General features: G+C 40.3%; 1 protein-coding gene across 2 annotated transcripts in view; it reads right to left on the bottom strand.

Annotated features, from left to right (window-relative positions):
- Positions 1 to 370: 370 nt before the first annotated feature.
- The window catches only part of DYM (dymeclin), a 213763-nt gene continuing 199146 nt past the window's right edge, over positions 371 to 14987 (bottom strand). For both annotated transcript variants that reach the window (XM_072416728.1, XM_072416729.1), the window contains one exon: positions 371 to 5536. In XM_072416728.1, coding sequence (XP_072272829.1) covers positions 5387 to 5536 — 150 coding nt within the window. In that variant the 3' untranslated portion in view covers positions 371 to 5386. The remainder of the gene's footprint in view (positions 5537 to 14987) is intronic.

The following is a 14987-nucleotide window of genomic DNA, read 5'->3' on the forward strand; positions in this document are numbered from 1 at the left end:
GTGGAAATAGGTCTGCAGAGCTGGACCATTTCCTGTAGCACATCAGCAGTCCCTGACCAGCTACTGTAGTATGTCTAGTCCTTGACCATTTTCTGTGGAATGGTATACACTAATTATGTGTGGCTCTTTTAGGATGTCAGGGACTACAAATAAGGCCCAGTATACTATGTGGGATGACCACCACCGCCTAAAATATTTAAAATAAAAACAAAATAGAGTGGTGTCCTCTAAAAGATCACAACCTAACAATCTCCACCAAGAATATTACAATATGAGCATCACAACTTCATGTTCTCAGAGACGTTTCCTATTCATCCATATTGGCCGACTTCCATCACGTACGCAATTTCACCAAACACATGAGACAGACCAGGGTTTGGAAATATAACTTTATTATATTTTACAGAGTAAACCTGACTTGTATTTGTAACATTAACAGAGGTGGCAGTGCTCACAACATAGGGGATGATTCTCTTTGGATGCAGAATATTGGATATCATTGGATATCATTAGACCTTAGCAGTATATATGTTGTGCTTGCTGAGGGCTGAACATCATTCAACAATAAAATAAAGCGGACACTTCAGTCCATGAAAGCATATAAAACAAAAATTACAATCTCGTCCTTATCATGAAAAAAAAGCACGATGATGGTAAAGACAGGCAAGGAAACTGACCAAAATAAATAGTCAACACTTCATTCGGTGCATGAAAATGGTCATAGTGGCCATAGAAGGGTTTCCATATCTAAAGCAAACAAAAACACGAAGGCCACCAATTTCTATCTTTATAATGCAGGGATCACAACGAGGGCAACTGTCCTAAATCCTAATGGCCAAGAGTGGGACATTTGCATCTATTTCTCGCTCTCCATTGATGGGAGAATTCTTCCTTTCAAACTCCCATAATTCACTGGGATGAACATAAGAGGTAAGAATGTCTGGACGGGACAAGCTTTCAGGGATCATTCTCTTCTCAGTTTAATAAACATGCCTTTCCCATAATGCTTTGTCATCACCAACATTAAGTTGGTAAGTTACAATTGTATCACTATGTGCAGAAATATAATGAACTTGAACCAATTTTTCTTACTGCAAACAATGCTCTACCACAGTGGACAAGAAATCTCTTTAGACGAACTATTCGTTGTCAAACACGAGTCCAAATTAAAAAGACTTTCTTTAGTGGCATCTGGCTTAATAGAGGACAAAATGTGACTTCACAAGTATGCCAATGGGTCAAAAGTTTGTGGACTTCCCTTCAGATAATTCAGTTGGTGTTTTTTACTAAAAGACATGGTTGCTGTAGATTTTAGACAACTGTGCACTTGCAACATTAACAACAGTTTGGAGAAGGAACTTCATGGCATGGCTGTACCCCTGTATACAAGGCCAACTCATAAAGCCATTAGGTAATGGGGTATGGAGGTACAGAGCGCCCTGACCTCAACCCTACTGAACACCTTTGTGATGAATTAAAATATCAATAGTAAGCCAGGTCTTTTCATCCAACATCAGTGCTAATCTCCCTAATGCTCTTTTGGCAGAATTGCAACAAATTCCAACAGACGAACTATGAAAAGCCTTCCTGGAACAGTGGAGGATGTTCTACATGTAGAAGCAAGGACCATTCCATATTGATGGCAATGGGATTGGAATGGGATGACCAACATGTACAGGTATGATGGTCAGGTGTCCACAAACTTTTTCCCAACTATTTTGGCACTACATAAGCACCGCTCTTTCTGTGCTCTTAAGTGGCCAATTACAAAGCAAAATGCCATCTGATTTGTACTAAAGTGTTGCCACCATTAAGACAGCATGACAAAATTGGATGATGGATAACTCCCTCTGTGTATTATGGAAAGCCTCTGACCATGTAGGATGGCTATCACCCAAAAACAGTGCAGAAACTAATTCTTGCAAGAGAATCTCAAATTCAGGAGCAAGGCTTGCTATTACCAACTCTACTTTATTGCAATTATCCCCCTTTGTGTGAGGACCAACCTTTGTGTTGTAAGTGACCAATGCCAAGGCACTTAAGTATCACAGATCTTTCTTAGTCTTCCTATCACTAAGGATGGCAGTCACAATGCAGATGTTTTCTTGAGATTAGAGGTCTGATTTAAACCTCTATCAACCTAGCCATGGTTAATGTATTTTGGAGCATTATTACCAAATCACAGAGCATCAGAAATCCTGAAAATAAATGCATATATGCACGCCATGCTGCATTATGGACTCCCCATGAAAATAAATAAAACGTACATACATAAACCACACTTCCAATGATTATAAGTAACATAAAAACATTTATAATAATAATATGCAGTACCATAACTCAATTAGAAGAATACGTGAAATGAAAAATCTAATCTAATCTAAAATAATAATTTGGGAAAAAGTTCTGTACAGTTCATTACGATTGACAGATGGACCTAGGCAGTTTGGACCTGGAGATTAACCAGATCTGGCCACAATTTCATGCTGTTAGGGGCAGACAGAGACTTGCCAAGGGGACCATCGATCAGACAGGGCAGTGAGATAAAGGGAGTCTATCCATGAAGTCAGGAGGACAAATTTAGGGAAGCCTGGGCAATCAGGATCCAACACACCTTGGCTTGGATGTACATCTGACATCACAGGCATCTTTACCTTGTCAGGGTAGACACAGCCCAGGATGGCAGCTGCAGTTGTGAAGATGCATAGGAAGCAGTACAGTAAGAAACTCTCTGTTACTACTAAAAGTTCACAAAACTCAGGCTTCCACATTAAAGAAAAACTGTAAATTGTTCATTCCAGACAAAGTAAACTGGCCACTCATTACCATAGAACTGTATAATGGGGGTGAAGTACGATGCGATGCATGCTCTCCCACACACAGATGTAATGGGCATTTTACAAGGTTTCATCTGACAAATTGTTCTGCAGCAATGGGCAGAAAAAAGAAGCATCTACAATAAAGGGTGCAGGCTACCAGGTCAAAAAATTAATTTGCCTTAAAAGTAAGGATATAATGTTTGTTTTGTCTAGGGGGAAACTAATAGAAAGCAATATTTACCTTATCACACACAGGACTTTTTCTCCTGGCCTGGAATATGATAGGGTGCTTAACATGCTGATTCAGCATCAGTATGAGTGAACTTGTGTTCCTTGAATGGGCAAATCACAAGTTCACTTGTAGCCATTTCTATGATGCCCCTAACAGGATACTGAATGCAGGAGATGCTGGCCTGGAATATGAGCAGGGGCTTAACATGCTGATGCAAGACCAGTTGTGTCTACTTGTTCATTTGATCAGGAAGAGAAGCGGTGACAAGACCAGCGAAGAATTGTGGCTTCGGAAGAATATTCACTAACAGAGCTGGCAGCAAAAAAAGCGTGAAGACATCCTATTACACCCCCTAGGCTAAATGGATCATTATATCCATTATATATATGGATGGGGAATGGGGCACCCCCATTTCATTTTTAAGCTGACCAGTGTTCAGCTTTAAGTGAACACAAACACAATATAGTCTCTGAATTTTCCAGTAAATATACAGAACGAAAAATATAAATCTAAAAAGCAGCTGTGTTGTGCTGTTAAAGCCAAACAGCTAAGAAATCACAGGATTAGCAACAGGTGAATGTAACCTTCATTTTATTACTGTCACAAAGGACTGATAAGATCACCTATGTAATGGAAGGGACAGGTACTCTTTAGGGAGGCCTAAGGAGTCAATTAGACCCTTAATGCCTATTCTGCTTACAGCCAGTGCAAAAAAGAGATTATCTATGATCTGCTGCTGGGATTTGATCCCTTTACTGCACCTGCAATAAGAATTGTAGTGCAGCAATAATAGGATATAAACAAATTCATTGAGAGCCTTATTTAGGGAAGCCATTTGGGCAGCTAATGTCCTATAGCTCAGAAAATGTAATAACCTGACACCCCAATGTAAGACCAGGACCTCTATCTCTACTTTCAGAGCAGGGACGAGTGGAAACTCCCCCTCTAATGAATGAACCCAGGGTCAGAGCCGTCAGATCCCAGTGCACAGTCTATATTTGATGTGGTTGGAGTATAGGAGATATTGGGATCAATGATACCCCTGATGTATGTACCTGGCCCTCTGCATAGTTGGACATTTATTGCAATTACCTCCACACTGATACGCTGCAAAAATTTCTAAATTATTATCTAGAACAACTCTGTGTTGACATAATTTGCATCTACTTACTTGACTCAGCATGGCATTTTAGAATTTGCGGAAAATGCAGAGACATCATTGTATTTGAGTGCACAAATAATAAATGTATTTTTACTGAAACAAAAGAAAATAGATTTAGGGTAGGTTGCGACTTGTCTCAGGATTGAGGGATCTCGCTTGGTCACAAGTACTGCAATGACGGTTCCTAAAGAACCATCATCTGCACATTTGACAGCAGGGGGGCAGTGAGTGGTTCTGGTACTGCTCACTGCCGCTCCCATTTAATAATAATAAAGAATAAATGGGAGCGGCAGTGAGCAGTACCAGAACCACTCACTGTCGCTCCCATTTATTCTCTATAGGGCTGCTGTGAATAGGAGCTGCATGTAGCCTTGTCTCCCCAAAGGCAGTTCACTGGCATGAGGAAGCGCTAACCGCACAGTAACCTCATGGCCAGTCTGAAGATGACCTTAATATACAATACCGTGTGCCATACAAAAATTGCAACTACCATGTTTTAAACCTAAGGGTCATTTGGTTTTAGCAAATATATAATGTTTTTTTTTTTTTACATACATTTTCATATAGAAATGTGCATTTTTGCATGTGTGTGAGGAGCTAGAGTGAACTTGTTGCTTTTCTTGAAATCACAGGTTCACTTGTAGCCGTGCCCATGATGCCCCCAATGGGACGCTGGATTCATCAGACCCTCTGAAAGGCAAAGTCGGGCATAGCTGATAACTACATTGAAGGAAAAAATATGTAGCTGCACCCTGTCTAAAAAAATGAAAAGACCAGTTTTACTTCTATTTGGAAAGTAGGAAATATTGCCAACATGCAAGCCATTCATTTCACAGCTTTATTAACCCAAAGTAAACTAAATAGATAGGTTTAAAATACTTCCCCTCTTCCACTGAAATAAAAATATATTTATCTGCATCAACCATCAATTATAATAAAGGAAAAGGAGAGAAAGGAAATGGGTAGGTTGGTTGTGATGTGAGCACCCTTGACGGAAGCATTATAAACAGTCACACACTGCGTACAACCTTAGGACATAACTCCACAAGCATGGTGGCCTTCAGAGGTTTCCACACGTTATAGAGGTTTTGGTGGAGGGGAGCAGAGCAGTGGAAGGTCTTTATTTCTCTCACTCCATCAGATAAAGAGCTATGTCTGTCTGCCGCAAGCAGATCAGCCGGAATCCATGGTGAAGAGCTGAATGTCCTGGGGGTTCCAGTACAATCCGACTGCAGAATTATATACTAAGGACCAGACGTAGGGGATGAAAAATTCCTCGGGCTGCTCCTCTTCCACATACTTAAACTTCAGCTCGGGAAATTTCTGCAAGAAACAAAAACATTATTGTGGAATGTATAAAAACAAGACAAAAAAGGTAAAGGTAACACCTCCATGAATATTGGAGGACAGCATGTGGGAGAGGCCCATCATGGGTTGACCTGAAATATATAACTTTAGTTGTAGGAAAGTGGTGATGTACAGAAATGGCATTGTAAGGAGTCAATAGCTTAAGGGTCATACAGATGCCATATTTTTGTCGGCTTAGACGATCCCTCATGGAAATCTAGCGTCAATAAAGGATTCTTACAACTGTCTCCAAGGATTCATAATGCCAGCTTACTAAACAACCCAACGCCAATGACCAGTACTGTTTCATTACTGTTGTCTCCACTGGTGGCTGCCATGATTTTGACAAAACACAGAATGCAAACTTCAATCATCCCATAAAATTTGTATGTATATAATTGTATATATAAGATAGAATACTAACAGCAGGCTTTTTTTTGTTGGCAAAAATATATTGTACGATTACTCATCAAGTGAAACAACAAATAGAAGAACTACAGTTAAACAAATAAATGGTGCAAACCCCACTACCCCTGGTTTGGTTTTAGTAAACACTTTACACCTGCGATACAATTACCCAGCTTAAGGGTGCTACATAGCCTGGATCTCTGCTTTAAGTTTTTAGAATTAGCTCCAGTTAAGCTACTAATTACAGAACTGATTCTCCTGTGCCCTAGGTCTATTTTTTTTTTCGAAGATCACCTCTCTGCTAAATTATCCAGCGTATACAAATATACATACATTGGCATTCTGCTGTAATGCGTTTCACCTTCCCCTGAGGAAGCCTAAATGGCAAAACGCATCGGGAACTGAGACCAATGATCCTTCTCATTTGCCCTATATATATTATACCCCTTCATGGGACCGACAAACCTTAATTGTATCACAGGAGTAAAGTATATAGCACCGAGTTCAAAACCCCACCAGGAGCATCGAAGTATGGACCATTTATTTGTTTAACTTTTGCCAACAAAAGAACCCTGATGTTACTATTCTCTTTATATGTTTATGAATCTAGGGCTTGGCATTCTATTTACCGTATTTTGAGAAAGAGATAACCATCCTACAATCCTTTCTTTATGTACAGATCCCATAAAATGGCCATGTGGTAGTAACACGGGCAAAAATGTTGCCAATAGGCTTCAGAGAGATTAGAAAGCTATAGCAGATTTGAGAAAAAAACATCAATACAGTAATTCGATCAATTAGACAAAATATTAAATCAATAAATTTTTTTTTTAAATATGATGGTCCCTATTTGGGTGGAATGTTGATCAAATTTAAGAAAAAGGGTTAGGATTCCTGTCAGGTCAGAATCACTCTCTTCTACATTTGCTTGTGACCTTTAAACCCCAATGGAGAAAATGTTGGCAAAACCAAAATTTTTCAATTGTCTCCAGAAGGAAATCTTCTGGGGACACCAGTCTATGGGATATCCTCTCACTTGGAGATTTCCTCCTAACTCCTGTTGGGTCTTTCAGACGTGAACATATTGAACTCTTATCCTAACCCAAAAATATATTTAAATACTTTAACCAAAGGTATAATATCCATAGCACAATACACTTTTAATGTGTTCTCGGCAGTTCTGCATTATACAGTTTTAATAGGTCAGGAACAATGGATACAGAAGGTATCTCGAGTGTAGAAAGCAGGTGTGTGTATCTGAGGTTCAATCACCCCGACTCATCTCATCCAGTCTACAGATCACAGGCTTATGTCTTTTACTTTTGATAAGAGAAAATTGTCCTTACATCCAGAAACAATGGATGAAAGTCTTTGAAATCTATTGAGCCGACAGTGCTTGCAGAAAAAAGGGAAAATAAAGCATTGTGTAATATGAAAGGTGTTCAGTGAATAGGAGAGAGCTGGGAGGACTGGTTAATGTGTGATGATTGCTCTAATAGGTCCCAGCTATAGCTGTTTACCACCTACACTACAAACACTGGAAGGTAATTCAATACGCAGATCATGAAAACTCCCAGCCTAGACAATGGCGCTATCATAGCCTTGTTGAGTGATGCGTCTCAGTAGAATACTGTATTGTCAGAGAAGGTACAGCCGACATGATATGAGAGCCAGCCATTCAGAACAATGCGACAATGGCTCTTCTTCAGGAATCAAATATAATAGAGATCCCCCACCCCTTCCCCACAGCTAAGAACCACCCAATTTCATATGGGATTGTTCGGGAAAACGTAGAAAAAGTCTTAAGATAAAAAAATTGCACATAATTTTAAGTGTGCAATGCATCCAAATCCTATAAAAAAAGTAGCAAGCTGACAACATTGACCCTGCTGCACTGAAATCCCATGTAGTGTTTTCTGCCCTTCCCCAGCCGGTCATCAAACCCTTCCTCAAAAGGGTAGCTGTTCTGTAGTCCAACAGAGAAGAATTTAGGGAAGGCTGACTGCACTTCCTGGGATTTCAGTGCAGAGGTGGCAGTGTTGTTGACTCACTACAAATGTCGGGGGGACCATTGGATTTCTTACAAGTATTTTCCATTATTTTTATATGGGAAATGGGCATTTATTGTACACATGTGCTGAACGTCTTTTCAAGAATTTTGCTCAACATACACCGATACTTTATTTTCTTCATTCAACCCAAAAAGATGTCGATATTGCAGGAAGAACAAAGTGGCTTTTTTGTATCAGACTGACAGGGCAGCTTGGAAGCCTGTGATAATGGCCAGCGACGTTGATGAAGTAGAGCTAAGAGGTTTGGTTACAGAGTCCTAGTGATGTGGAAACGGCCTCAGCCAAGTATTAAGCTCACCTCAAGCGCGCTGTCAAATGGTAAAAGGTAATAGCGTTTGATCACAGGCAGATTGGAAGGAGCAGTCCTTGAATGAAAGGCTCTTTTAACCCGGTGCCAATCCACTAAGCTCAGGATCTGTAACCTGCAGCTAAAAAACCTCACAAGTCTCGGCCAGCAGTTTGAAGTGGTTGGTGAGTGAAGGGCAGCAGTGTCTGCGTGTGTCGTGAGACAAGAGAGGTGCGGGGTGTGCCTAACTTCAGGAACGGCATCAATATGGAGACACACAGGAGCAAACTCATTAGCAGACTGAATGCTGTCACAGGTGTTTTTAAAGGGAAATGATTGTGTATGTTACGCACATGCGTGCGTCTTGTTATTATTGTAACATACTTAAAATGTACTTTTTAAATAATACTCACAAATTTTACAAATCTGCCTTTTCATAGCGAAATAAATGTGAAGGTCCATTTTGAAGCTGCAGACGACTTTTTGGCTAGGTTAGTGACTGAGGATGAAACCTGGCTCCACATTTATGATCCTGAACCCAGGGAACAGTCAAAAGACAGGTGCCACAGCGGGTCCTGGCGGCCGCAAAAGTTCAGAACCCAGAAATTGGCAGAAGAAGTTCCAATCACAGAAATCGTCCAAAAAAGCCATGGCGTCCGTTTTCTGGGACAAAAATGGTATTCTGTTGGTGGACTACCTACCTCAGGGCTCTAGTATCACCCGACAGTATTATGCTAACCTCCTGGACCAGCCGAAGGAGGCAATTAGGACAAAACGCTATGGAAAGCTGACCAAAGGGATCCTTTTTTTTGCAGGACAATGTACCTGCGCTCACGTCCAACGTTGTGGCTGCCAAATTGAACACTATGGGTTTCCAACTGGTCCACCATCCCCCCACTCACCTGACCTGGCCACTTCGGACTATTATCTGCTCCCGAATTTGAAGAAACACCTGAAGGGACAACGTTTTGAGGACATTTCTGACGTCAAAGATGCTGCGGAGAGCTGGTTTGCGGCCCAACCAAAGGACTTTTATTTGAACGGTCTAGAAAAGCTGCAACTGCGCTGTACCAAGTACATCAGTCTCAGTGGGGAAAAAGTTAAATAAATGTGTTATTTCATAACTCTGACTCTCTTTTTTTCTGGGCAAAGCCAGGATCTTCCCAGCGACCCCTGGTATGTTGATGCATAAAGCAAACATGGTGTCAGGAAAACTCAAGTGGTAGTTGGGAAAATCCATTTTGGACCACCTAAGCCGCTTTTGTAAGGATCATGTCTTTGACTATGTACACACGCTAGATATGAATGATCATGATCTTCTTGGCCAAAAACCTAGCAGTGGTCCCCCGACATCCTTCCAGGCAGATCAATATATGACTGACCTGGAATGAGTGCTGTACTTTACTATAGAACTTTTACCTTTGTTGCCATATGTGCATTTCTTACAAAAAATGTTTAAAGCAAAGCTAAACCTCCCATCCACCTCTCCTTCCCATAAATTCACCAGCTTTTTAAAAGACATGAATTCTGATGCTCTCTTTTGCTCATCTAACATTTATGTTTCTTGTCGGTGCTGTTAAATGACAACCTCCTTGTGAAATCATTGAGGACCCTGCTGCTAGACAGACTTTTAAAAGTGTTCATGTCACAGAGACAACACCAATATCCTATAAAGGAACTTTTTCTGCAGAGGACATAGTAAAAGTCCCAGCACATGAAGTGATGACAGATTTAGGTAAATAAAAGAGTCTGTTCATTATTTTAAAGTGAAATGTCATTTATTTGGGTGGGCACAGGACAATAACTACATTTAACTACCTTAAACATTGGCAGAGGCTTCAGGCTTCCCACTGGTTAGATTGTAGATGCAATATCAATGCGGTGGTTGCCCAGAACCTCCTTTCCCATTTCCCTTACTTACATTTTTGCCTATTATTTGTTCACCTGGTTGAACTATATGCTTTTTATTAGTGGGGAGGTAATTAGTGGAAGATGCAGAGCATCCAGCGGGTTTATGTTAAAGTGGAAATAAAACTGGACATGGAGGGAGGTGATGGCTTCCATGTTACCCCAGTGACAGCTTTACACTTGTTTGCTGCTCCAAAACGGTGCCATATTTATGGAAGCTCTTCTTTCTTTAAAAGGGCACTCTGTAATGAACTCACATGCATGCACCAAGGGGAGTTGGACCATCCTTACCCTAGTTTTTTTGTGCAAAGTGAGAGCTTTGCATTTCTTTGCTGCTCCACAGCTGTCAGTGCCATCTTTATGGAAGCACCTTTTCTTCCTAGAAGCTCCTCCCTTCTCCGATATGTCCGTCTGTCATAAACTCCCATGCATGCACCATGAAGTTGGACCATCCTGACCCATGGTTTTATTTTTTTCCATCTGGCAAATTTCAGGGGTGTGCTCCATGCAAAACGAAGTACAATGTTTCTTCTACCAAACAACCCAATCAGGCTAGAAAACTGTTGAGCTTTTGGATATTTATCTTGTTTTTTTTTTTTTAGTTTTGCCTAGAGTTTTGGAGTTTACATGCATCAGTAATAAAATAAGGAAAATGGGTATTATGTAAGTTTTCTTAGCAGTCACAGCTCACATGAGTGTAAGCAAGAGCTCATTAATCAAGAGAAAACATTAGCTTTGCTGAATGCAGAGCTATCGACTCACCTCTGCCTTGTGTGTGAGACCTCTGCAAAGAAACCTCTGCTTCTACACAGCTTCTTTGCTGCATGCTAGCAGGGCCCAGTCTTTTCTACCCAGACTGTAGCGGCTTTCTAGCTGTAGCTGTTTTTAAGTACCTGGAGTGTTATTTGATAATTAAAAATAAAAGTTCAGCTGGGCTTTTACACAAGGAGAAGCAGCTTTTTTGTGAAACAGGCCCCCTATGGCTAAACGTCAAGTGGAACATTTTGACAGGACATAGAAAACATGTGAAATATCTTCTGCACAAAATGTACCACTCTCTGATTGACGTCTCCTTTTTCTTTGCTACTTTCTATGATGAGGAAGTTTTGCCTCTGGTAAGTGTATAAACTTTATAAGAATCCAGCTTTGATGACTCCGCTTGCCTCTTCCAGTTGGATCTGATTTTTTTCTTTTGCAACCCAGAGATAATATAAAAAAAAAAGCCAAACAAGAAAAACAATGCACTATCGGCAGGCAGAGCAGAACATTGCGTGAGCTAAAAGCAGAAGGATAAGTCAGCGGTTTGGACAGAGGTACAAAAAAACGAGACACTCCAAATGCTTCTCAGACTGTCTGCCGTTCCAACCACGTGACTATCAAAAAGCCACAGGAAGTCCTTGGAACAGATGTAAGACTAAAGCGGCGAGAATGAACCTACCGCAAGAAGAATAAGCGGGCTTAGTTCTAGCTCTGCTTTCACTGGGTTGCTATATCAGAAAAGCAGATGCAGACTTCAAGCTGCTTCCCAAGCTCCCGAGTCCAATCGACAATATGTTAATAACGCAATTACTTTTTCCGGCGTTGTGGGGGGTCGTGGATGCTGTGCCGAAGCTTTAGAACTGGGTACATCTGCACAGTGTTATACAAAGCTCATCCCCTAATATAATAAAACTTGTTCAGTGCCAAAGGATTGAGCGCAGAAGAGCAGAGCTGTGGAAGGCTCAGAGGGGTTTAAGTGAAACCTCAGATTACAAGAGTGCATATTTTCTCTATTACTGTCCTGCGTCTGGCTCCACGGCACCAACGCACCATGACTGTCCTTTCTTTCCGTTTCATTTCTCTTTCGGCTCTGTCTCATGCCTGAATCATGCTGAAACAAAACAAGAGTCACAAACCATTCGGGGCAAGGCCAAACCAGTGGTTCACTGGAAGGGACACAAATTTGCTGAATGGGTAAAGTGGATTCTGGATAAAAGGCTGTGAAATAGAGACAGCAGTCATGGATGGAATAATTATGGCTGCCCCTTGATCCTTGGGGAGCCACGGGGCTTTCTTGTCATTCAATACAGACTAGTGTGATTGTAGGCTTTTCCAGGCCTTATTAGTAGCAGAAGGAAACACTCCATTGTGTTGGAGTGAAAAAAGCATGCTGGGTAAAGAGGCAGAATGATAAGATTATTAGCCTGCTGCTTCTCCTTTTAGTGTCCAGTAAAAGGAAAGAGGTGGAGAGGAGATCTGCAGGTGTTACTGAACTGCAGCATGCAAAAATCAGATCACCTGCTTCTGCTGAACACGTTTGGGATTTGGGTTAAAGATGTATAAATCTCAGAACTGGATGGACAGAAATACAAATCCTTTACAGGTAAATTTCAAGGGTTTTCTTCATGTTAAATAGGCTCTAACATAAAGAAGCCAAGCCCTGCCTCTGCCAAGATGGCAGCCACCACACACACAATGCAGAACAAGACATGGTAAAATAGTATGGGGAAAGTTAAGCTTCAGGAAGGTCACAAACCCTTGAGTCCTTTGCCCCAGTCTGTCTTTGTTGGGACCAGTATAGTTTTCTCCACTTGCATATGTGTTTTTGGGATTTTAAGGTACCTAAACATGACATTGTAAATGCAACTTCACCATTTATTTCTTAAACATAAAAAATAAAAATTTGAAGTATATTATACAATTACTACTTTTGTTAAAAACATAATTTCAACAGTTCAATGTACATCAATTAACATATATACCTTTTATGTATTTTACGCGTTTTGCCAAAAGGTTTCTTCAGAAGGAAAAAAAAAGAGAAAGAACTTTGATGTAATTTTCAAGGTTGAAAGTCCTTCTGGTGAAAAGGACAAAAAAAAAACATGTATTTAAAAGGATATATCTGAACTGATGTAAATTGAACTGTGCGGTGCAAATCCTTGAAGCGGCAGACAAAAAAAAAATAGTATGAATGTATATAAAGCCAATTTGTTCATTTTCAAAAGAAAGTGGAAATACATCTCTCATGTATTTAGTGTTGTGTCCCCGCTGGGGAAACGTTAGGTGATGGTGACGTGTTTTTGGGTTTATGGAAAGTACTGGGAAATTCAGCATTTATAAAGTTGACAAAGGAACATAAGGTAGGGGAATCCTCTTCAAATGTGGAAATCAGCTAAAACTTGAGGGGGGTCTGAACCATTTCCTACTCCATGAAAAACTAAAACGGAATGTTATAGCTTTACATGTCATAGCTTTACAAAACCCTGCTTAGAACCAAATTCACCTGTCTTGATCCCATATCAACTTCATTCGGAAATCCAAAAAATGTTGGACTCCGTCCGCAATCTGAGCTTGAGCTTGGTTAGAACAGGAAAGGGAGGTAAAAAAAAAAAAAAATGAACCGTCCAAAAAATCATCCCATAAAGATGTAAGTACAGAAACTTATTGACTGGTGTGACTTGGGACCCATAACCTTTCTCTAAAATGTTGCTTTGTGTGCAGGACCATACAAGTCACCTTTTAAATGACCCAATGACGCCACCAAAGACACATCCTCATCAACTTCCCATCAAAACTCTGCCTCATACGGAAAGGTGACCTGTCCTCAGACTGACCTCTGCAATCATCCTCCAGTCTGTCTCCAAACAGCAGTTCCCTATTTCTGGTATTTATTTCTACAAGACAAGAAAATGACACAATTCTGTTTGACGAGCTTTATTCACCTCACCAAACAGCTAAAAACATTTTAAATGGGAGCACCAGAATTTGTTTGCAATTGATCAGGAGGGCCAATAAATGGCTGTGGTTGGGTTGGATAATGAATGGGTTGGGTTTGAGATCCCAGTAGACGCAGGCACCAGCAAAATGTGCCATTAAAATTGCCCAGTCATGGTGCAGATACCAAAATGTTATTGGGTTTTTAAGGAACCACCACAGGACCTAGAAATAGACGTGAAAACTCAGGAAAAAGTAATTTTGTCAAAGATTAGCCAAAACTCTCAGTTTTGCAAGTTATTGGAGGCTTGGACAAATTAAATTCGCCCCTCTTTATTAAGAGAATAGGGGGTATATTTAGGGGAGTTTCATTAATATTGTGCATTTGTGTTATCTTTTCCATTTTTGTGTAAATGATAGTTATGTTTATATTGTAATTATGTAAAAATACAAACGTAAAACAACAAGGCTAAGAGGAAGTTTTTCCTTTGGTCCAAGATATTTGTAAGGAATTTTTCTAACCCTCAGTCTTTTTCCAACCATTAAAATCCCACAGCACCTTTGAATACAACCAATGCAATTTACAGAAAAACTAAAATTTTGCCCCCAAATTTGTTGTCAGAATTTCACAGGAATAAAACTACATTTTTCGCATTGCTAAAAAGCACCTATGTAGGGGACATGCAAGGTGAAAGATGATGATACTCCTACTAGTTTTGGCAAACCTCGGTAAGAATCGTATGATTAGTTGCAAGATATGGAACCATAAAGACAGATTATTATGGGTAACTTAATTTAAAACTTCAAGTCAACATCCAATTTTGCAATGCTTCACAAAAGAATAGCTTCACTTTGATACCTGTCCTAGAACCTTCTCTTCCTTTCTCTAATTTGTTCAGTTGCCATAAGGGAAGAAATGTAGCTTTGTGTTAGGTCAAGTTGTGATTTAAAGCTTATACAGAGTGGAAGAGATGCTCCCCAGTCACTTTATGAGAGTGTTGAGTGCCTGGGATTCCAAGCTTCAGTGCTGTCACATGGTAAAGAAAAGAAAGTCACAAGA

Source organism: Pyxicephalus adspersus, chromosome 6 (genome assembly GCF_032062135.1).
Source record: "Pyxicephalus adspersus chromosome 6, UCB_Pads_2.0, whole genome shotgun sequence".
NCBI lineage: Eukaryota > Metazoa > Chordata > Amphibia > Anura > Pyxicephalidae > Pyxicephalus > Pyxicephalus adspersus.